The 21,063-nt window shown below is 57.0% G+C and overlaps 1 protein-coding gene across 1 annotated transcript in view; it reads right to left on the reverse strand.

Annotated features, from left to right (window-relative positions):
- The window catches only part of SCN4A (sodium voltage-gated channel alpha subunit 4), a gene marked incomplete at its 5' end in the record, with an annotated part of 40,592 nt that overhangs the window by 12,619 nt on the left and 6,910 nt on the right, over window positions 1-21,063 (reverse strand). Inside the window, 9 exons of the mRNA XM_084275668.1 lie at window positions 5,509-5,937; window positions 9,603-9,959; window positions 10,829-11,002; window positions 13,523-13,761; window positions 14,857-14,980; window positions 15,178-15,333; window positions 18,441-18,653; window positions 19,455-19,596; window positions 19,935-19,998. Of these exons, the coding sequence (XP_084131794.1) occupies window positions 5,509-5,937; window positions 9,603-9,959; window positions 10,829-11,002; window positions 13,523-13,761; window positions 14,857-14,980; window positions 15,178-15,333; window positions 18,441-18,653; window positions 19,455-19,596; window positions 19,935-19,998 (1,898 nt within the window). The remainder of the gene's footprint in view (window positions 1-5,508; window positions 5,938-9,602; window positions 9,960-10,828; window positions 11,003-13,522; window positions 13,762-14,856; window positions 14,981-15,177; window positions 15,334-18,440; window positions 18,654-19,454; window positions 19,597-19,934; window positions 19,999-21,063) is intronic.

Genomic DNA, 21,063 nt, shown 5'->3' on the forward strand with positions numbered 1-21,063 from the left:
GGAGAGGGAGAGGGAGAGGGAGAGGGAGAGGGAGAGGGAGAGGGAGAGGGAGAGGGAGAGGGAGAGGGAGAGGGAGAGGGAGAGGGAGAGGGAGAGGGAGAGAGAGAGGGAGGTCCCCAGGCTCATCCCAGCACCACAAATCCATCTCCCATCCTCCTGCACCATCATCTCAGGCTGATTTTCCCACCTCCTCCTCTGCAGGCCCCATCCAAGAGATCCTCTGCCAGACCCTTTGGTGCAATTAGACCAGCAGAAACCTGGGTGCTCACAGTGGCACTCCTTCCACACCCTGCTGCCTCAGCTCCTGCCAAAGGCCTTTTAGGCTGAGGTTCACCCCAGTTCAAACCCTGCATCCCAAATATCTCCATCCCTTGCCACAGCTCAGCTTGGCTGGGTTCCCAGGCACCACTCAGCAGGGCCTGGAGGGGGGTTTTAATGCTGAGAGGAAACCTTGGCAACCCCCCTGGGAATTTTTTCCTTGGATGTTTTTTCTTCTGTTTGAATTTCTGAGACTTTCTGCAGCACTTGAGGAACATAAAGATCCCCAGACCTGCTCGTCCCAGCTGGGAGCAGATGATCTTGGGTGGGCATCTCCAATGCAGGATGGCATTGGCTTGGATGAGGAGATCATTCTCCACCCCACCCCAGGTTGCTAGAGCTTGGTAAGTGAGTAAAGCAGCTGCTCTGCCCTCTACCAAGGCAAGGAAGACCCCTGGGGTAATGTGAGGTCCTGCAGCCTCCTGGGCTAGGAGGAAACTTCCAAACCAAACTCCAAATCCTCCTCTGCTACCAAGGAGATGGTCCCCATGGGGCTCCCCTCTTGTGTGTACAACCCTCAAACCCAGCAGGCTCCTGTTCCACATCTCTAGGAGAGGACAGTGCTGTGGGGACCCTTGCAGCCTGGCTGGGGACACACAGGGCATTGCTGTGGGGAGCAGGATGCTGCAGCAGGGGTGGCACAAGCTGGTGGCTTTGCAGGAGCAGTGGGGTGACCCTCATCTGGGGCTGGGGATAAGGAGGCCTTGGCCCCAGGACCCCAAGGAAGGACAGAGAGGAGCCATCTGCCTCCAGGACGAGTCTTGCAGAGGCAAGAGGTGGGGATGAACCAGCCCAGCAGCCCTGGAGATTGGAGCAAAGGTGCCCAGGGCAGCTCCTCTTGAGAGGGGAGAAAGGGATGGGTATGTTGGCCCCACTGCATGGCCCCCAGACCCCATCCCTGGGGGCTCCTGAGTCCCCCACACACCTGTGACCAGCAGTTTTGCAGGGCTGGCTGGGTGCTTCCACCCAAATCCAGGGCTTTTCCCATCCTTACCAGCACCAGCACGTCGTGCTGCACACCCAGGCTCACCCCCATAATTCCCAGCACTGGTGCCCAGAGCACCCCAGGAGGCATCACCCTGCCTGGCAGGGGGTAAAAAGCCCCCAGGGAGACCCTGAGCCACAGCACTGACTGTCACAGCTGTAACACACCAACACAGGCTGCCCAGAGACGGGGTGGGTGCCCCATCCCTGGCTGTGGGGGGACCTCACTGCAGCCTCCCAGTCCCTGAAGGGAGCAGAGGAACAGGAGGGGAATCAGCTTGTTAAAGGGCAGAGACTGGCAGGACAAGGGGGATGGAGTGAAGCTGGAGGAGGGAAGGGTTGGATGAGATATTGGGGGGAAGTTCTTTGCAGAGAGAGTGGTGAGGGGCTGGAACAGGCTGCCCAGAGAGGGGGTGGGTGCCCCATCCCTGGGGGTGTTCAAGGCCAGGTTGGATGGGGCCCTGGTCAACCTTGTGTAGCTCCAGGCCTGGAGGTTGGTGTCCCTGCCTGTGGCAGGGGGTTGGAGCTCTGTGACCCTTGGGGTCCCTTCCAACCCAGCCCAGTCTGGGATTCCATGACCCCATGATTCCTGTCACCTCCTCCCTGCGTTGTGGTGCAAGAGATAAATCACCCCTAAGATGCCAAAGCCCTTCAGGAGAGCTGCCACCCTGCTGCCATCCCCCTTCTGCTGCTGTCCCTTTGCCCCAGACAAGGATCTTTGCCTCGGGAAGAAGCTGCTCTGGCAGAGGGAGAGAGTTTATGGGGGTTTCTGAGCCTATGGGGAGAAACCCCCCCCAGTTTGCAATCGTGTCCCCAGTGTGCTGGGCTTTGGCTCCATCTGGAGCTAACAGAGGGCATGTGAGCACACAGAGCTAACTGCAGGCTTCCCCATCAATTAGCACCCGGTTTCTAATTGCTAAGTAGTCAGTTCTCACGATGAATGAGCCTGTTGCCCACCCTGGGTTGTTGATGCACCCCCCCCCCCCCCCCCCCCCACACACACACACACCTTGTTTCACGCCTCATTTAACATTCAACTGAATTTAGCCACCGAAACCAGCAACTGCCATGGGGTGAACTGGTGGTTACTGGTTGATAGATGCTGTTTGCTCACGCTGAGTGGCCAGGGGTGGCTCTTAAAATAGGATCTCCTGGAGGGTGTTGGAGCAGGTGCCGCTAGATGTCAGCTGAACACAGCCCCACAGCCCCATAGCTGCACACTGAGCTGTTCCCTGGTGTATCCTGGTGTTCCTTGGTGTATCCCGGTGGAGAGGCACTCAGATCCATGAGGATCCCACAGGCCAGGCTGGATATTCCCCTCTGGGGTTGGCATTAGCATCGCCTCTGTGCAGGGAGATGCTGTGAACTGGGCGTGCTGGGGATTACTGGTTCCGGACTGGATTTGTGGTAGGAAATATGTGGGGGAAAGTGCCAGATCTCAGCCCTTGGGCTGGCAACAAAGGGGCTTACAGAGGAGATGAAGGGCCTGGAGCATCTCCCCTGTGAGGAAAGGCTGAGGGAGCTGGGGCTGTTCAGCCTGGAGAGAAGAAGACTAAGGGGGGACCTTATGAATGTTTATCAATATCTGAAGGGTGGGATGCAGGGGAAATGGGCAGCCCCTTTTCAGTGTCTGTGGGGACAGGACAAGGGGTGATGGCTGCAAGTGGGAGCACAGGGAGTTCCACAGCAACATGGGGAAGAACTTTTCCCCAGTGAGGGTGAGGGAGCCCTGGGACAGGCTGCCCAGGGGGTGTGGAGTCTCCTTCTCTGGAGAGATTCCAGCCCCGTCTGGACACCAACCTGTGTGACCTGTCCTGGGGAGCTGCTTTGGCAGGGGGTTGGACCCCATGAGCTCTGGAGGTCCCTTCCAACCCCTCCAGCTCTGTGACTCTGTGAACATGAAGGGCAACAACAGCACCTCCCATCACCCCTGTTCCCTTGACCAAGGTGCTCCAGGGGAGTTTGTCCCTTCTGAGCTCCTCTGCAGCATGTTTGCTGTGGGTTTAAGCCAGCTACTGCTGCCAGCAGCTTGCAGCTGGTGAGGGAGGAGGATGGCTTTGGGGTTTTTGGGAGTCCTGGTTCATTTTCCAGCCCCATGTTGGGCTGCCTGTGCAGTCACAGCCGGGCTCTCAGTGGTGGTTGTGGTTGCATCCAAACGGCACCGCTGCTGTCTGTCCCTGCCTGCCCTGAGCTGGGTGAGCTGGGACAGAGTGTCTGGAGCTCCTCAGCTCCTGGGCAGGCTCGTTTGCCATTGATCACAGAATCAGGAATCCCCTGAGCTGGGAGGGACCCGTAAGGCCCATCGAGTCCCACAGGCCCCACACAGGCCCAGCCCAGTCAGAGCTGCACTGAGGGCATCGTCCAGATGCTTCGTGCCCTCAGCCCAGCTCGGGGCTGTGACCCCTTCCCTGGGGAGCCTGTGCCAGTGCCCGACCCCCCTCTCAGTCCAGAACCTCTTCCTGACACCCAGCCTGAACCTCCCCTGGGGCAGCTTCACACCATCCCCTCGGGTTCTGTCCCTGGTCCCCACAGAGAGGAGATCAGTGCTGCCCCTTCTCTCCCCTTGTCAGGAAGCCACAGACCCCCACAGAGTCTCCCCTCAGCCTCCTCTTCTCCAGGCTGAACAAACCCAGGGCCTTCAGCCTCTCCTCATAAGCCTTCCCCTCAGACCCTTCCCCATCCTTGGTGCCTCCTCTGGACACTCTCCAAAGAGTTTCCTGTCCCTCTTGTCCTGTGGCAGCCAAACCAGGGCACAGTACAGCTTATCATCGATAGGGATGATAAACCCCCAGGTCAGAGCTCTTCTCTCATTCATACCAAACCCCTTTCCAGACTGGGGCAGCTGCTTCTCTCCACCGCAGCATCCCCAACGCTCTGCATTGCCCCAGGACCTCAGTGCCACCACGTTGTGAGGAGTAACTTCCCATCTAGACCCTCATCCCCCCTTTTTATGTCCACTCAGGTCTTCCCAAGTTTCTTGTCTCACATCCCCATGTCATCTTCCCAGAGCACCAAGGTGTCCCATGAGCCTTCTCCATGCCTCGACACAGCAACGCCGGCATCAGCTTTCTCCTCAGCTTTGGATCCAAAAGGCATCACTTCATGTTCACTTGTGCTAAGCTCCTCCATCTGGTTTTATACCCTCCCTGGTGATGCTTTCTGAGGCATTAGCAGTGGATCCAATGTTAGTGCCATCAGCAGATTTCTCAGCATCAAATTCCTCCTGGACATCTTTAATCCCAAACAGAGCGCTTTGACCCCTGCACCAACCCCTGGTGCAGTGGGGGTCCCTCATGTGTTAGAATCAGAGAATCAGGGAATTTGAGAGGTTGGAAAAGACCTCTAAGGTCATCAAGTCCAACTGTCTGCCCAACGTCCCCATGTCAGCTCACCCCTGTCCTGGAGTGCCACTTCTCTGTGTGTTTTGAACCCCCTGAGGTGTGGTGACTCCACAGCTTCTCTGGGCAGCCTGGCCCAACGCCTGGCCACCCTTTCAGGGAAGAAATGTTTCCTCCAGAGACATTCCTTCAGACTGTTTCCTCTCACCCTGTTGCTGGTTACTGGGGAGAAGGGACCAAGCCCCCACTCACTGCACCCTCCGTCCAGGGAGCTGCAGGGAGCGACAGGTCTGCCCTCAGCATCCTCCCAGCTCCCTCACTGCTCCCCATCAGCCGTGTGCTCCAGACCCTTCCCCACTCTGTTGCCCTTCTCTGGACCTGCTCCAGCCCCTCAATGTCCTTCTGGTAGTGAGGGGCCCAAACCTGAACCCAGCACTCCAGGGTTGGCCTCACCAGTTTGGCCCAGGGCAGAGGGATGGTCACTGCCCTGGTCCTGCTGGCCACTATCCCTGACACCAGCCAGGATGCCATTGGCCTTCTTGGCTCCCTGGGCACACTGCTGGCTCATGTTCATCTGGCTGTCGCCCAGCACTCCAGGTCCTTTAGCCCAGGCAGCTTTCCAGCCCCCCTGCCCCAATAACCCCATCAAAATAACCTCCTAGCCTGACCCAAACTGGGCCAACCCCCTGGCTGGACACCCCCACCTCCAGCTTACACTGGAGGCTGAAAACCCCCAAGTTTGACCCATGCCACATATTGTGGAAGAGCCAGAAGTAACCAAACCCATCACCATTCTTTGGGCAGCAGACCAAGATGGGGGTGTCAGCCCCAGTTTGTGGGTTGAAGCCCTGCCACCCACCTGTCTTACCTTGGCATCTTCGGTGTCAGACTGGGTGCTGGTCTCCTCGTAGAGGTCAGACTCCTCTGAGGCAATGGGGACCTGCACCGTCAGGTTGGGGTTGTTAATGAAATTCATGTGGTCCAGCTCATCCATGAGAAAATGCTCTTTGCCAGGGACTCCATCCAGATAATCCAACTTGGGCTCCTGGCCAGTGTCTACATGGTTTAGCACAGAGTTGTCCTTCTTGTTGGGCTCTTGCTCTTCCTCTGGGGCCACCTTCTTCCCCTTCCACAGCCTGTGGAGCAGCGTGAGGACAGAGGTCTTCACAAAGTCAATCCCCCTGCTGATCCTGCCAATAGCAATCTGCAAATTGTTCATCTCTCCGTCATCGTCGGAGGCCGCCAGGCTGTCGGCGCTGAAGGAGCTCAGCAGCAGAGCTAAGAACAGGTTCAGCACCTGGAGGGGACAAAAGCAAACACCAGAGCTGATGGCATCATCCCTGAGTGCCAACGTGGCAGGGACCAGGCGTGGTCATGGGGAAGACCCCTTCCCTAGAGAAGAGAAGGCTGTGAGGGGACCAGACCCCATCCCTGGGGGCTCCTGAGTCCCCCACACACCTGTGACCAGCAGTTTTGCAGGTGCTGGCTGGGTGCTTCCACCCAAATCCAGGGCTTTTCCCATCCTTACCAGCACCAGCACGTCGTGCTGCACACCCAGACTCACCCCCATGATTCCCAGCACTGGTGCCCAGAGCATCCCAGGAGGCATCACCCTGCCTGGCAGGGGGTAAAAAGCCCCCAGGGAGACCCTGAGCCACAGCACTGACTGTCACAGCTGTAACACACCAACACAGGCTGCCCAGAGACGGGGTGGGTGCCCCATCCCTGGCTGTGGGGGGACCTCACTGCAGCCTCCCAGTCCCTGAAGGGAGCAGAGGAACAGGAGGGGAATCAGCTTGTTCAAGGGCAGAGACTGGCAGGACAAGGGGGATGGGGTGAAGCTGGAGGAGGGAAGGGTTAGAGGAGATATTAGGGGGGAAGTTCTTTGCAGAGAGAGTGATGAGGGGCTGGAACAGGCTGCCCAGAGAGGGTGTGGGTGCCCCATCCCTGGGGGTGTTCAAGGCCAGGTTGGATGGGGCTCTGGGCAACCTTGTGTAGCTCCAGGCCTGGAGGTTGGTGTCCCTGCCTGTGGCAGGGGGTTGGAGCTCTGTGACCCTTGGGGTCCCTTCCAACCCAGACCAGTCTGTGGTTCTGTGATTCTATGACTGAGCACGTGGTGGGATTCCCTCCTTCTGTAACTCCAGGGAGTATGGAGGTGTTAACCTCATCTCCTGGAGGACAAGGACATGCTCCTCCTCACTCCCTCTCAGGCTCCCCTGCTCTCAGTGTCTCCCCCAGCTTCTTGGGTCCTGCTGATCCACATGCAGGTGATGCCATTCATCACTTCAGACCCTCTCAGACCCTGTGGGTCCACCAGCATCCCTGTCCCTTTGCTCTCTTGGAGCTCTTGGCCTGCCTGGTCCCCATGGGACTCCCTGAGTCCATGGTGCTTCTCCTCACCACCCACAGGGATGCAGCTCAGCTCTGCCCCTTCTCTTCCCAGGCAGAAAGCTGCCAGTCTTCCAGCTGGAACTCCCCCTCTGGTAGCTCAGACATCCAGCAAGCTCCAGAGGGTCTCCAACAGCCTGGAGCCACGTAGGAACCTGAGGCACAGCCAGAGCCTCATCCCTTCCTACCTGCAATCCCTGCCTACCAGCATTTCATCCCAGCACAAACCAGCTCATGGGATGTGACTGTTCTGGATAGCTCCAAGCAGGAGCTCTCTCCTGCTTCCCCTGGCTCTCTCCTACTTCACCCCATCCAAAACCTGACCAGGCTCCACTGCAGCCTCTCCTGACATGGGTGGACTTGCTGCAGGGCAGAAACCTTGAGCAGCCCTTAGGGAGAAGAGCAGGATGGGCTCTCCCCAGGGTACAGGAGCACCGGAGACACCGGCCACGGGAGCAGCCCAGCCCACAGCTGTTGGTGTTTGTGTCTCCTGGTGCCAGCAGAGCATCTGAGAAGGGAATTAGCTGCTATTCAAGGTCACTGCTGTTTTCACATGGCTCATACCATATGACTTAAATCGCATCTTTAAATAAATCCCTCCTATCCCCTCAGCTTCATGCTCACCTCAAGCACCAGTTGCAGCCAATAGTTGCTGTTGGCTCTGGGTGGTTCTGGACAGGAATCCGTTACCTTGTCACCCAACTGACTTCCTCCCTTTTCCCTTAATAACCCCCCAAAGGAAATGCTCAAAGAGTCATTAACATCAAAAGGACTGGCCAACCCTCTCCTTATTCCTCTGCAGGGGAAATGGGGGGGTGAGGGGTGGGGGAAACACAAACCTCTGGCTCCCAGACCCAGAAATATCCATGGCATGGCCAGGAGAGCCTGGTGGAGAGGATGGAGAGGGCAGAGATGGCTTTGTAGGTGGTGGTGAGCTTGTGTTTGCTACCTAGTTTTAAATGAAGCCTGTGTAGCAGCACAGAGCACAGCAGGAGCTGCAGAGCTTGCCCAGGAAGCTGGGCTGGGATCTCAGGGAGGGCTGAGCCTCTGGGGGGGCTGCCTCTGACCCTGCCAGCTAAAAACTCTGCTGTCCCCATATAGTGTCCAGGAAAACCTTCTGGATGGGTGGGTGGGCTGTCCTACTCCAGAAACTGGCTTTAGAAGAGGAAAGGTGTCCAGGGGTTCTTTTGGGTGGGGGTGGGGGGGGGTGTCCAGAGAGCTCCAGCTGCAGTTCCCAGTCCCTCAGCTCCTGCACTCTCTGCAGGCTGTTCTGGAGATGCCTCAGCTGCTTACAGGAGATTTCCAGCCTGATTCAGCATCACAGTTCCAAGGAGTGATGTGCTCCCTTGAGAAGCAGCACTACAACCTGCTGCTGACTGCTGGGTGATGGGCAGCTGGGTGACATTGGGCTGCTCCCCACCCCATCGTGATGCACCCACATCTGCCCAGCATCACCCCACAGAGACCCCAGGGTGAGCTCTGGAGCCAGCACAGCTCTCTGTAGGGCTGTGGCAGCCACTTCAAAGCCCCAAATAGCCAGCATGGGCCAGAGGAGCCAAGCAGCACCCAAATAAATCCCCATGGTCTGTCCTAGAAGCGGGGGCATCCCAAGCTGGCCCACCCCACCAAGCCACAGGGTCTAAGTTTCTCCCTGGGGCTGATTTCACCCCCCTGAAGGGCTGTGCCAGCCCAGGACCCCAGCAGCTACCCGAGAGGCAGCAGCAGCTCCCCCAGCAGATAGTTTTTCAAAGCAAATTCCAAAGGGCTTACACAACCCAGGCAAGTAATAGGAGCGATTGGGCAAGCTTCCCTCCCCTGCCTTGCTCCTTAAGAAGGGAGAGCTGGGCCCACACAGCCTGGAAAACAAGGTTCAGAGCTGCCAGCAAGGGGGTTACCAAGTTTAGAAAGGATTTGGCACTCGCCTGGAACCTGCAGCACTGGCAGCTCGGGACAGCGGGGAAGGCAACGGGCAGGCAGGGGGGGAGATGGTGACTGGGGGGGTCACCAGGACCTAGGGGAAGGGGATGTATGCTGTGGAGGGGTTGTGCATCCCTGGGATGCCACCTGGACCATGGGTGAGGACTGGGGATGCTGGGGATCTCTGAAAGCGTTCTGTGGGGGGTCTGCTCCCCAAAGCACCTGGGAGCACGGGGCCAGTGTCTCCATCTGCTGCTGGGATGGAGAAGGAAAGCCTGGAAGAGGCATGTGGAGAGGAAAGGACGGCTTGAAGATGCACTTTCTTTTGCCCCAGTGTTGCTCCTGCATCTGCCTAATGCCCCTTGTTAAAATGTACGTGCCTCAGTTTCCCCCTTCCCTTCCTGACCTAGTTTTGCTTGAAAGTCCCTAATAAACTGGTCCTTACCCTGCTGTGCACAGAGCTGAGCCCACAGCACATGCTCCACAGGTCTGGAGGAGGCAGGTCCAGCCCATAGTCCTGTACATCTCCACCAAGACCACCCCTACCGCTGGAGCCCTGTAGATGGGCTGAGCTGGAGAGCGACTGAAGCAGAGGTGTCCTCACCCCACCACACCCTTCACCCCCCCAAAACCCAACCACCAACTCCCAAGACTCACCACAAGGTTCCCAATGACCATCACCATCATGAAGACGATGAGGCACATGGTCTGGCCCGCCACCTCCATGCAGTCCCACATGGTCTCGATCCACTCCCCGCAGAGGATGCGGAAGACGATGAGGAAGGAGTGGAAGAAGTCGTTCATGTGCCAGCGGGGCAGCGTGCAGTCCAGGGAGATCTTGCACACACATTCTATGTAGCTCTTCCCAAAGAGCTGCATCCCCACCACGGCGAAGATGAAGACGATGATGGCCAACACCAGCGTGAGGTTCCCCAGGGCGCCCACCGAGTTGCCGATGATCTTGATGAGCATGTTGAGGGTGGGCCAGGACTTGGCGAGCTTGAAAACCCTCAGCTGCAAGGAGACAAGGTGGTGTTTTGCCTGGGGGTTTCATTGTCACAGGATCACAGGGTCACAGGGGTTGGAAGGGACCTCCAGAGCTCATCAGGTCCAACCCCCTGCCAAAGCAGCTCCCCAGGACAGGTCACACAGGTCGGTGTCCAGACGGGGCTGGAATCTCTCCAGAGAAGGAGACTCCACACCCCCTGGGCAGCCTGTCCCAGGGCTCCCTCACCCTCACTGGGGAAAAGTTCTTCCCCAGGTTGCTGTGGAACTCCCTGTGCTCCAACTTGCAGCCATTGCCCCTTGTCCTGTCCCCACAGACACTGAAAAGGGGCTGCCCATTTCCCCTGCATCCCATCCTTCAGATATTGATAAACATTCATAAGGTCCCCCCTTAGTCTTCTTCTCTCCAGGCTGAACAGCCCCAGCTCCCTCAGCCTTTCCTCCCAGGGGAGATGCTCCAGGCCCTTCAGCATCTCTGTCCCTCCTCTGGACTCTCTCCAGGAGATCCCTGTCTGTTTGATCCCAGGGAGCCCAGCACTGGACACAACACTCCAGGTGGGGCCTGAGCAGGGCAGAGCAGAGGGGGAGGATCCCCTCCTGTCACCTGCTGCCCACACTCCTCTTAATGCCCCCAGGATCCCATTGGCAAAGCTGTGGAGCTGGGGTTGGCCCTTCCCCTGCTTCCATGTGTTTTATTAAGTCAGGGGGGGATTAAACACCCACCTGCTTTGCCAAGAGCTCAGATCCCACCTTTCCTACATATTTAGCTCCATTTCCAGTATTATCTTTAACTGGGGACAAGTCAGTGATGGCCATTAAGAAGGTTGAACAAGCCAATCTCCACCCTGGGGTGGGGGGCTCATCCCTGCAGCACGTACCAGGCGGAAGGACCGGAGCACAGAGAGCCCCTGCACGTTGGCCAGACCCAGCTCCACCAGGCTCAGGGTGACAATGATGCTGTCAAAGATGTTCCAGCCCTGCTGGAAATACTCGTAGGGGTCCAGAGCGATCAGCTTCAGGACCATCTCCGCTGTGAAGATCCCTGTGAAGACCTGTGGGAGGAAAGCCAGGTGTGGGGTGGGTAGCACCTCTCTTTTTTTGGTGGATTCCCAAAGCATTTCATCCCAGTAGTTCCAGTCCCAGTTGGGAACAAGCTCCCCAGTTACTCCCCAGTGTAGCTCGTAGGGTCAGGCTGGGAATACTGGTGACTGGTTGCTTCTGGAGAGACACAAAGGGGGGTGTTGGCAAGTGGGAATGAAAGAGAAGAGCTTCATTGGCAAAGGGACACCCTTCAAACAACCACTGGATCACAGGCATTCCCAGCACTGGGAACAGGGCTGCTGCTGGGCTGCCCCTGCCCCCCAACCCCCCTCCCTGCCCCCTGTGAAAGCTGATCTGGCCTTTGCACATTACTCCTGTCCCAGGACACACGGCCCTGTGCATTATCACATTACTCCAGGCTGGGACCAGCAACGTGACAATTAACAGCCCTGATGAGGTTTTGTCAGGTGGCATGTGCAGAAGGGGCCTGGGGACAAGTTTGGCCCTAGATGTGGATCGAGGTGGGATGCACAGAGCCCTGCCTCCACTCTGGGGAAAGGTTTTCTGCACTGGCATCCCCAGGGATGCTCCCTGGCATTCCCCTTTGCAATCCCTGGGGATGCTTCCTGGTGGTCCCTTTTGCAATGCCCAGGGATGCTCCCTGATATTCCCCTTTGGGATCCCTGGGGATGCTCCCAACATGTCCCTTTGCAATGCCCAGGGATGCTCTCTGATATTCCCCTTTGCAATCCCTGGGGATGCTTCCTGGTGGTCCCTTTTGCAATGCCCAGGGATGCTCCCTGATATTCCCCTTTGGGATCTGTGGGATGCTCCCCAACATGTCCCTTTGCAATCCCCAGGGATGCTCCCTGATATTCCCCTTTGGGATCCGTGGGATATCCCCAACATGTCCCTTTGCAATCCCCAGGGATGCTCCCTGATATTCCCCTTTGGGATCCGTGGGATATCCCCAACATGTCCCTTTGCAATGCCCAGGGATGCTCCCTGATATTCCCCTTTGGGATCCGTGGGATGCTCCCCAACATGTCCCTTTGCAATCCCCAGGGATGCTCCCTGATATTCCCCTTTGGGATCCCTGGGATGCTCCCCAACATGTCCCTTTGCAATCCCCAGGGATGCTCCCTGACAGTCACCTTTGGGATCCCCAGGGATGCTCCCCCAGAGATGCTCCCCAATATGTCCCTTTGCAATCCCCAGGGATGCTCCCTGATATTCCCCTTTGCAATCCCCAGGGATGCTCCCTGATATTCCCCTTTGGGATCCCTAGGATGCTCCCCAACATGTCCCTTTGCAATCCCCAGGGATGCTCCCCAACATTCCCCTTTGGAATGCCATCTCCCTTTCTGCTGCTGCCAGCTGACCCCTGCTCTGTGCTCACAGCCTGCCCACCTTCCTGCCTGCAGTGAGACAGGCAGCAGGAGCTGCTGCTGCTGCTTCCATCCCAGGCACAGACAGGCAATGTGGAGGTGGGGAGAGACCATGACTCAGTGGGATCTGCTTCTCCTGCTCCCATCCCTCCCTGACCCCTCCCCAGCAACTTCCCCCCAGCCCTGCTGGCTCTGGGGATGGGGTGGGGGGGGCACATCCAGCCAGGAAGCTCCATGGCCTGAAGGAAAGGAAAAGCCAGAGCTGTCTGTGCAGCATGACCGTGCTTCCAGCAGCAGCCAATTAATCCCCTTGTATTTCCTGAATGAAACCAGAGACAAAGCAGCTATGTGCTGAGCATCATCCTGCCCGCCCGGGCACCGGCATCTGTCACTCCAGCACCCGTGCACAGAGAGGCCCTGGCAGGTGCTGGAGTGGGGCAAGGTGGTGAGAGAGGGGATGGGGAGCTCTGGCCATCCCTTAGCTGCATTTCCCAGAGCCACCAGGAACTTCCTGGACTTGTCCCACCAGCAGGCTCAAAGCCATTTCCCCTGAGCTCCAGGCCACAGCAGCTGGTTGCTAAACACGCCCTTGGAAGCTGGGCAGCCTGAATTTGCAGTGATTTCACTGGGAAAACTCCTGGCTGTTACAATTCAGTGCTGCTGGCACTGTTGTCTCCTGCTCTGTGGGGGCTTGTTTGCTCCCAGCACCAGACTTGGCCCTGGCTCTGCTGCTTGGCCACCCAGCATCACAGGGACACTGCGGTGTCACCAGGGTGGGCAGCAGATCCTGCCTGACCCCAGGTTGCAGTGTGGGTGGCTTGGGATGGCTCTGCAAGGCCATGGCCACCTTGACATCACCAAAATGCATCACCAAGCAAGACAGAAGCTGCAGCTGAAGGGGCAGGGAAGGGGCATGGATCCCACCCCCATATCACTTCCCTGGATCCAAGCCATCCTGGAGCACAAGCCATCCCAGGGATGCCACAGCAGACCCCAGCAGCTGGGACAGGTGTCTGGGCACATAGGCATTGTGTGCTCTTCAGGTGACAGGGCAGCAGCAGGGGGGATCTGGCCCCCCCAGGGTGGATGCTGTGGCTGCTGCAGCTCTAAACAGGGAAGGGTGGGATGCACAGAGGTACCTACCAGGTTCCCAACGCTCAGCACGTTCTCAAACTCCTCTGTCATGGGGTAATGCTCCATGGCCATGAAGAGTGTGTTAAGCACGATGCAGATGGTGATGCCCAGGTCCACAAAGGGGTCCATCACCACCAGCTTGACAAACTCCTTCAGCTTCAGCCACAGAGGGCAGCAGTTCCAGACCAGGAACGTGTGGGCAAATTTGTACCACCAGGACGGGCACTTCTGGTGAGCTTCCTCCAGCTCTGAGGGTGGGAAGGAAGAAGGATGTCAGTGCAGGCTCCTCGTGTCCTCCCCTGTGTGGGGAGGTGCTGAGCCCCTAGAAGAGACCTCCCCTGAGGTCCTGAGCCAGCCCTGGACTGTCTGTGAGCTCAGCATGGGGGCTAAAAGGAAGAAAGGAAGAGCTCCCCCCGTCCCTGCCCCGTCATGTCCAGGCACAGCGGTGTTGCAGAGCTTACCCTCCAAACAAGGGAGGGGTGGAAAGATGCATCACCCAGGGGACTGATGGCCAAATCCTGCCCCCAGCACCCAGGCAGGATCTGAGGTGTCACAGAGTCACAGGGTCACAGAGTCACAGGGGTTGGAAGGGACCTCCAGAGCTCATGGGGTCCAACCCCCTGCCAAAGCAGCTCCCTAGGACAGGGCACTCCAGAGAAGGAGACTCCACACCCCCTGGGCAGCCTGTCCCACGGCTCCCTCACCCTCACTGGGGAAAAGTTCTTCCCCATGTTGCTGTGGAACTCCCTGTGCTCCAACTTGCAGCCATTGCCCCTTGTCCTGTCCCCACAGACACTGAGAAGAGGCTGCCCATTTCCCCCTGCATCCCATCCTTCAGATATTGATAAACATTCATAAGGTCCCCCCTTAGTCTTCTTCTCTCCAGGCTGAACAGCCCCAGCTCCCTCAGCCTTTCCTCACAGGGGAGATGCTCCAGGCCCTTCAGCATCTCTGTCCCTCCTCTGGACTCTCTCCTGGAGCAGGAACTGCTCTGGGATGTCTGGAGGGCTCGGTGCCCATTCCCAGGGAGGACAGGGCTGAGAAGCCTGGTGTTGCACAGTTGGGTTTGAGATGGCAGCTCATGGGAAGCCGCTCAACAGCTCTGGGTTGGCTCTGGACACTACTGCAATCCATTGCAATCCCATTCATTTGGAAGGGATATTGTCCTATTGCCTCTACACATCATCCCAGGGAGCTGGGAGGAACAACCTGGCTTGAGCATCCCTGCAGTGTGCTGAGCCTGCAAGGACACCCCAGGTCCAGTCTGATCCCTAGCATGGGGCTGGAGATCTGGGGCAGTGCTGAGCACCCCCAGCACCCCACAGCTGAGCTGAGGGACATACCTTCCACAGCGTTGGAGATGACACTGATGGTACTCCCCACTCTCTTCTCAAGACCTGGCCCATCCTGGTTGCCCACAGTGAGGTGGTTGTGGTCTGATTTCTCCAGCTCATTGCTTGGGTTGAACTAGAAGGAGAAGAGGACGTGGGATAAACACAGGGTATTTAATGTGCTTAAAGCTGGAGCAGGCAGGAGGACAGGGGCAGGGTCTGGGGAGGTGTTGGGGTGGGACACAGGAGCTGCAGGTGGGCTGCAGAAAGACTTATGGGTCCCAAAACAAGCTGGGCACCCTCCTGGGACAGCAGAGACAGCCAAGCACGTACATCAACCACCGTAGCAGAGCGCTCCAGCACGACCTTGGGGACCACTTGCCCATTGCAGCCCTTTGCCTTGTCCTGGTCACTGCTCAGGTCCGAGTCACGCGCCTTCTCGGCCACGCTGCTGGGCAGGGAACCGCTGCTGGACCGCCGGTCCTGCAACTGCAGCAACACACATCTCCATCAGCCAGGGTCCATCAGGAGCTTCCCAGCATGGCTGTGGGGCACCAGGATTAATGGGGAGGGGCTGAGCCAAGCCCTGGGACTCTCCTGGTGACTCCAGAGTCTGCAGGGTCTGGGCAGCAAACAAACACCCTCCCAGCCAGTGATGGGGGACAGCAGCTGAACAGCACTGAACATCATGAGAGGGCTGGAGCAGCTCCCCTATGGAGAGAGGCTGAGGGAGCTGGGCTTGTTCAGCCTGGAGAAGAGAAGGCTGTGGGGGGACCTCACTGCAGCCTTCCAGTCCCTGAAGGGAGCAGAGGAACAGGAGGGGAATCAGCTTGTTCAAGGGCAGAGACTGGCAGGACAAGGGGGATGGAGTGAAGCTGAAGGAGGGAAGGGTTGGATGAGATATTGGGGGAAGTTCTTTGCAGAGAGAGTGGTGAGGGGCTGGAACAGGCTGCCCAGAGAGGGGGTGGGTGCCCCATCCCTGGGGGTGTTCAAGGCCAGGTTGGCTGGGGCCCTGGGCAACCTTGTGTAGCTCCAGGCCTGGAGGTTGGTGTCCCTGCCTGTGGCAGGGGGTTGGAGCTCTGTGACCCTTGGGGTCCCTTCCAACCCAGCCCAGTCTGGGATTCTCTGATTCTATGATCACATGCCTGAGGTGGCAAAGCCTGTCCTTTCCACTTGCACACCCAGCTCCCTGCACAGCAGTATTGAATCTGTTCACATTTGGTCAGGGTGAATAATTCATAAGGACAAAACTATGCCAACGCTCTCATTTCTGTCTTGCAGGGAATTTTAATCTTTGAAGCCTCCTTTCATCCCACATGGGTAAGAAACACAATCCTCAAGGCATCTGCTGGAACCCAGAGCCCAAGATTTGCAAAGTTGTGAATCTTTGCCTCAGAATTTAATGGGTTTTTTCCCCCCCAAATGTTGCTGTATCAGGTTTTGATAGAGCAATATTTGCATGTGGAATTGTTTCCTCCTTCCCCCTCCCTCCACTTTCCTTCCTCAAAGTTCACTGCACCCACTGGTAGCACTAAGGATGCCTCAGCAGAGTGGGTACCACTCTCTTCCCACCCCAAACAGCCCCGTTTCCTCTGCCTTCTCCATTTCTCTAGGTGACTGTAAACCAGTATCATCCCTTAATAAAGCCTTTGGGCAGCTCACTGGTTAATTTGCTCAGGGAACCAGCTGCAGCACCAGAGTTAAGCTCAGCCCTGGCGTGCCCGTCCCTTGGGTAGGGCTTGCTCAGCCCCATCCTGCCAAGAGCAGCGGCCAGATAAGAGCAAAACCACTTCCTCAGAGGATGTTGTGGCTCAACACAGATAAGCAGTGAGAGATAGGGGCTCTAGAGAGAGGAAAGCACTGTTTTGTGTCTCTGTCTGTGCCTGAGGAAGCTGGGATGTTGCCCAGGCCAGCAGATTTGCAGGGATGTCTCCTGTGGACGTTGCTGACATAGGTGAGGGTTATGATCAGAGGTGGAAAGCATTGGGGCAGCTCTGTCAGACATCACAGAAGCTTTCCCCCACCTTTTTGTAGGCATATTGTGGTGAAAGAGACTCCCAAAGACTGGCAACACCTGGGGAGCTCAGTGGAGCAAAAGGGTGGATACTGGAAGTCTTTTGAGGTGCCAGCCCCTAGAAATGCCAGCACTGCACCAGGCATGTGCATCTCCTCCTGTGCTGGGGGTCTGCAGCAAGGTCAGACCCCAGAGCTGTGCCTCAGCTCCTACAAGCACCCTGGGACCTATTTAGCTCTCCTGCCACTGCCCTGTTTCCCTTGAGTGCTTCTTCCACTCCCTGATCAGAATCTGCCCGTGTGGGCTCTCTGTCAGCTCTCCTGCTCCTGATGTGCTGCAGGAAGATGTATTGTTGCTTCTGGTGCCTTTTATCCCCTGTTCCTCACCTCCTCCTCCTCCCCAGCACTGCCACACCTCTGCATCGCACCTCTCTGCTGCCTCCCAGCGCTCCTTCTGCTGGTTTTCACATGTGGAAATTCAAGATTTTTTCACCTTCTTCAAATTCCCCCCCTGCCCAGGTTAGCAGCACCCCAGTTTGATTCAGCTGTGACCCCCAAAATAAGTTACCCAACGATTATCTTTCCTTCCTGTGGACCAAACTGGGCTTATCATAGAATTGTAGGGGTTGGAAGGGACCTCCAGAGCTCATCAGGTCCAACCCCCTGCCAAAGCAGCTCCCTAGGACAGGTCACACAGGTCGGTGTCCAGACAGGGCTGGAATCTCTCCAGAGAAGGAGACTCCACACCCCCTGGGCAGCCTGTCCCAGGGCTCCCTCACCCTCACTGGGGAAAAGTTCTTCCCCAGGTTGGTGCAGAACTCCCTGTGCTCCAACTTGCAGCCATTGCCCCTTGTCCTGTCCCCACAGACACTGAAAAGGGGCTGCCCATTTCCCCTGCATCCCACCCTTCAGATATTGATAAACATTCATAAAGTCCCCCCTCAGTCTTCTCTTCTCAAGGCTGAACAGCCCCAGCTCCCTCAGCCTTTCCTCCCAGGGGAGATGCTCCAGGCCCTTCAGCATCCCTGTCCCTCCTCTGGACTCTCTCCAGGAGATCCCTGTCTGTTTGATCCCAGGGAGCCCAGAACTGGACACAACACTCCAGGTGGGGCCTGAGCAGGGCAGAACAGAGGGGGAGGATCCCCTCCTGTGACCTGCTGCCCACACTCCTCCTGATGCCCCCAGGATCCCATTGTCTCTCTCAGCCCCCAGGGCACACTGCTGGCTCATGGCCACCCTGTCACCCACCAGGACCCCCAGGTCCTTCTCCACAGAGCTCCTCTCCAGCAGCTCCCCCCAGCCTGTCCTGATTCCAGCTGTTATCCCTTCCCAGGTGCCAGACTCTCCACTTGCTTTTGCTGAACCCCATCTGGTCTCTCCCTGCCCAGCTCTCCAGCCTGTCCAGGTCTCTCTGGATGGCAGCTCAGTGTCCTGCGTGTCAGCCACTCCTCCCAGCTTGGGATCATCAGGTACTTGCATTTTACATAAACAGAGGCATTTTACATAAACAGAGGCACCACCCCCACCCTTTTCTCCCCCTATAGCTAAAGTCCCTTGTTTTTCCCTCCACACTTCCCACCAACCATCTTCTCTTGCTCCTCCTGATGCTTCTTCAGCTGCTCCATGAGCTGCTGGAACTCCTCCTCCTTCTGCTGCTCCTCCAGCAGCGTGGCATCGTTTTGCTCTGCATAAGCCATGGCCACCACTGCCAGGATGAGGTTGATGAGGTAGAAGGAACCCAGAAATATCACCACCACGAAGAAGATCATGTAGGTTTTCCCTGCTGCACGCAGCGTCTGTGGAAAGAGGGGTGATGGGGTGTCACACCTCAGCACGATATAGGGTTGGCCATGAGAGGTCTTGGGCCAGGGCACCCTCCCATTTGTGGTACCAGTGAAATATTTGGCTCCCACCTTCCCCAAGGGCTGGACATTGCCCAGCTGACCTTCTTGAGGTGCATGGTACTGGGTTAGGATTTGTGGGAAGCAGCCAGAAGTATCCACATGCCTGGTCACACTGATCTGTGCTACTCAAGGGCTGCAAGAGTTTGTAGTGATGGGATCAACATCAGAGACTGGCTTTGCTGGTACGTGGGCCCATGTCTCTCAGCCCCCAACTTTTTGGGTCTCTTGGGCCATGAACAGTCCATTTCTAACTCAAATTCTGGGCATAATTGTTCCCAGAGGAACAATGTCCCTTCAGACATAGGCTTGCTGTTATCTGAACAGCATCTGGACGTGGGGTCAGCAGGGATTTCATGGTGCCTGATGTTTCTAGAGGATGGCTCAATGCAGGGGATCTTGCTGGTCCCCCTTACCCTGTCCTGTTGCTCACACCAGGGCTATACTCTTACAGATCCCTGATTTCCATGACACAGCTGACAGCACTGCTGAAGCTCACCTGGGCTTTGCCCTGCACAAATCCCCTTCCATTTGGGAAGCTGGATGGGACCATGCCCCAAATCTGCTGATCCTGGCTACACCCATAAGCCCCAGGACAAGGTCCCACCCATTTCTAGCCAAAGGACTTTTTACCTTTCCTAGACCAGGGGTGATGCTGAAACGAGGGGAGCACAAGGATGAAGATTTGGTGCCTACCAGCTGGAAGAGGTTTTCCCAGAAGTCCTGAGTCATGAGGCGGAAGAGGGCCAGGAAAGCCCAGCTGAAGGTGTCGTAGCTGGTGTAGCCATAGTTGGGGTTCCTCCCTGCCTTCATGCACTGGTACCCTTCAGGGCACTTCCTACCAAAGAAGACAGCTGGTGTGAGCATCCAGTGCTGCCCCTCCTGCACCCACAGAGAAACCCTCCATCCCCAGAGGTGCTGGGATGCTTCAGCAGACCCCCTCCCACAAAGCTGATGCAATGGGGATGACCAGACTGGTACTACCTTCCCCCAAGCTGATGGACTGACAACCCCTCCAGGCTGTTACAGTCAGGATTCCCAGACCATTCACCTGCAAAGCCACCTTCCCAGCCCCAATCCTGCCCCATCCCAAGCATCAGTGATGCCATGGGCTGCACTGGCTGCCTTGCCCCATCCCAGGGATCAGCTTCATCCACCCGTGTGAGCTGCACTCACCCAGCGTCGCTGCTGTTCCCGCAGAGCAGGGCATCAAGGGCTCCCTCCAGAAAGTAGAAATTGGCTTTGTGGTTGGGGGAACAGGGAAAAAAAAGAGGGAAAAAAAGGAAAAAAAGAAAGATTTTCAAATTCTTGGCAGCTCCCCAGTGTCAGGGAAATTCCCTGAATCCCAGCGCCGGGTTGTTTCCTCTCTGCTGAGGTTGCTGTTTGCACTGAGCTACTTGGCAGTAGCTCAGAGAGCTCATGGCATTGTTTCACTGACCCAACTAGATGGCTTCCAAGCCCATGAAGAGCTCTGGAAACATCCACATTGGCCAAGGCCAGGTCTCCAGGGGAGGTGTGTTAATGTGTGGTTGAAGGACCAGGGCTGACCTGTTTTACTGGTGATGTACAGAACAGCAGGGAGCTCTGAGCTCCCATCCTGGTAGGGAACCCCCCTTGCTCACAGACCAGGGGTCCTTAAAATTCCTCCTTGCAGTGTAAGCACAGACCTGGACCTGCCAGAGCTGCTAAGCAGTGCCACCATGGGTCACCTGCCCCCAGGGACACAGAGACCAGCACCTCAAGATGCCCATCCCAACACATGGCAGCTGGACCCCATCCTGGGCACCACCTGGCACATCCCTTCCAGGAGCCACACATGGATTTCTGGAGCTTCCTCAAAGCATCCCCAGCTCTTCCTGGCTGATGTTACCAGGGTTTAAAGTACTTGGGCTCAGGGAGGTGATGTCCCCCTTGCAAAACTCCAGGTGCTGCCTGGCCCGTCTCCAGCAGCCGTTACCCCGGGCGCCTGGCTGGGTGTGGGGGTGCTGTTGCTATTTGCACCATGCTCATTAGATCCTACCTATTGAATTTGCACCCCTACCAAGAGGCCTTCCTGTAATTAATGCCAGAGCTACTTGTGCAGCTGAGGAGAGCAGCTCAGCTGAGAGGTGACCTGACCTCCTGCTGAGCTCTGCTGAGCACCCTAAATGAGAGGTGGCACATCCCCAGGGAGCATCCTGGCACCATGCTGCTCTGCCAGGGAGATTTTCCAAGGTTTTTACATTTCCACAGAGTTTAAAAACCCCCAAACCAAAGAACAATCAAACCCCCACCACACCAAACTCCTTTTAAAGAAATGGTAGGC

The sequence above is a fragment of the Gallinula chloropus genome (genome assembly GCF_964237585.1).
Source record: "Gallinula chloropus genome assembly, chromosome: 26".
NCBI lineage: Eukaryota > Metazoa > Chordata > Aves > Gruiformes > Rallidae > Gallinula > Gallinula chloropus.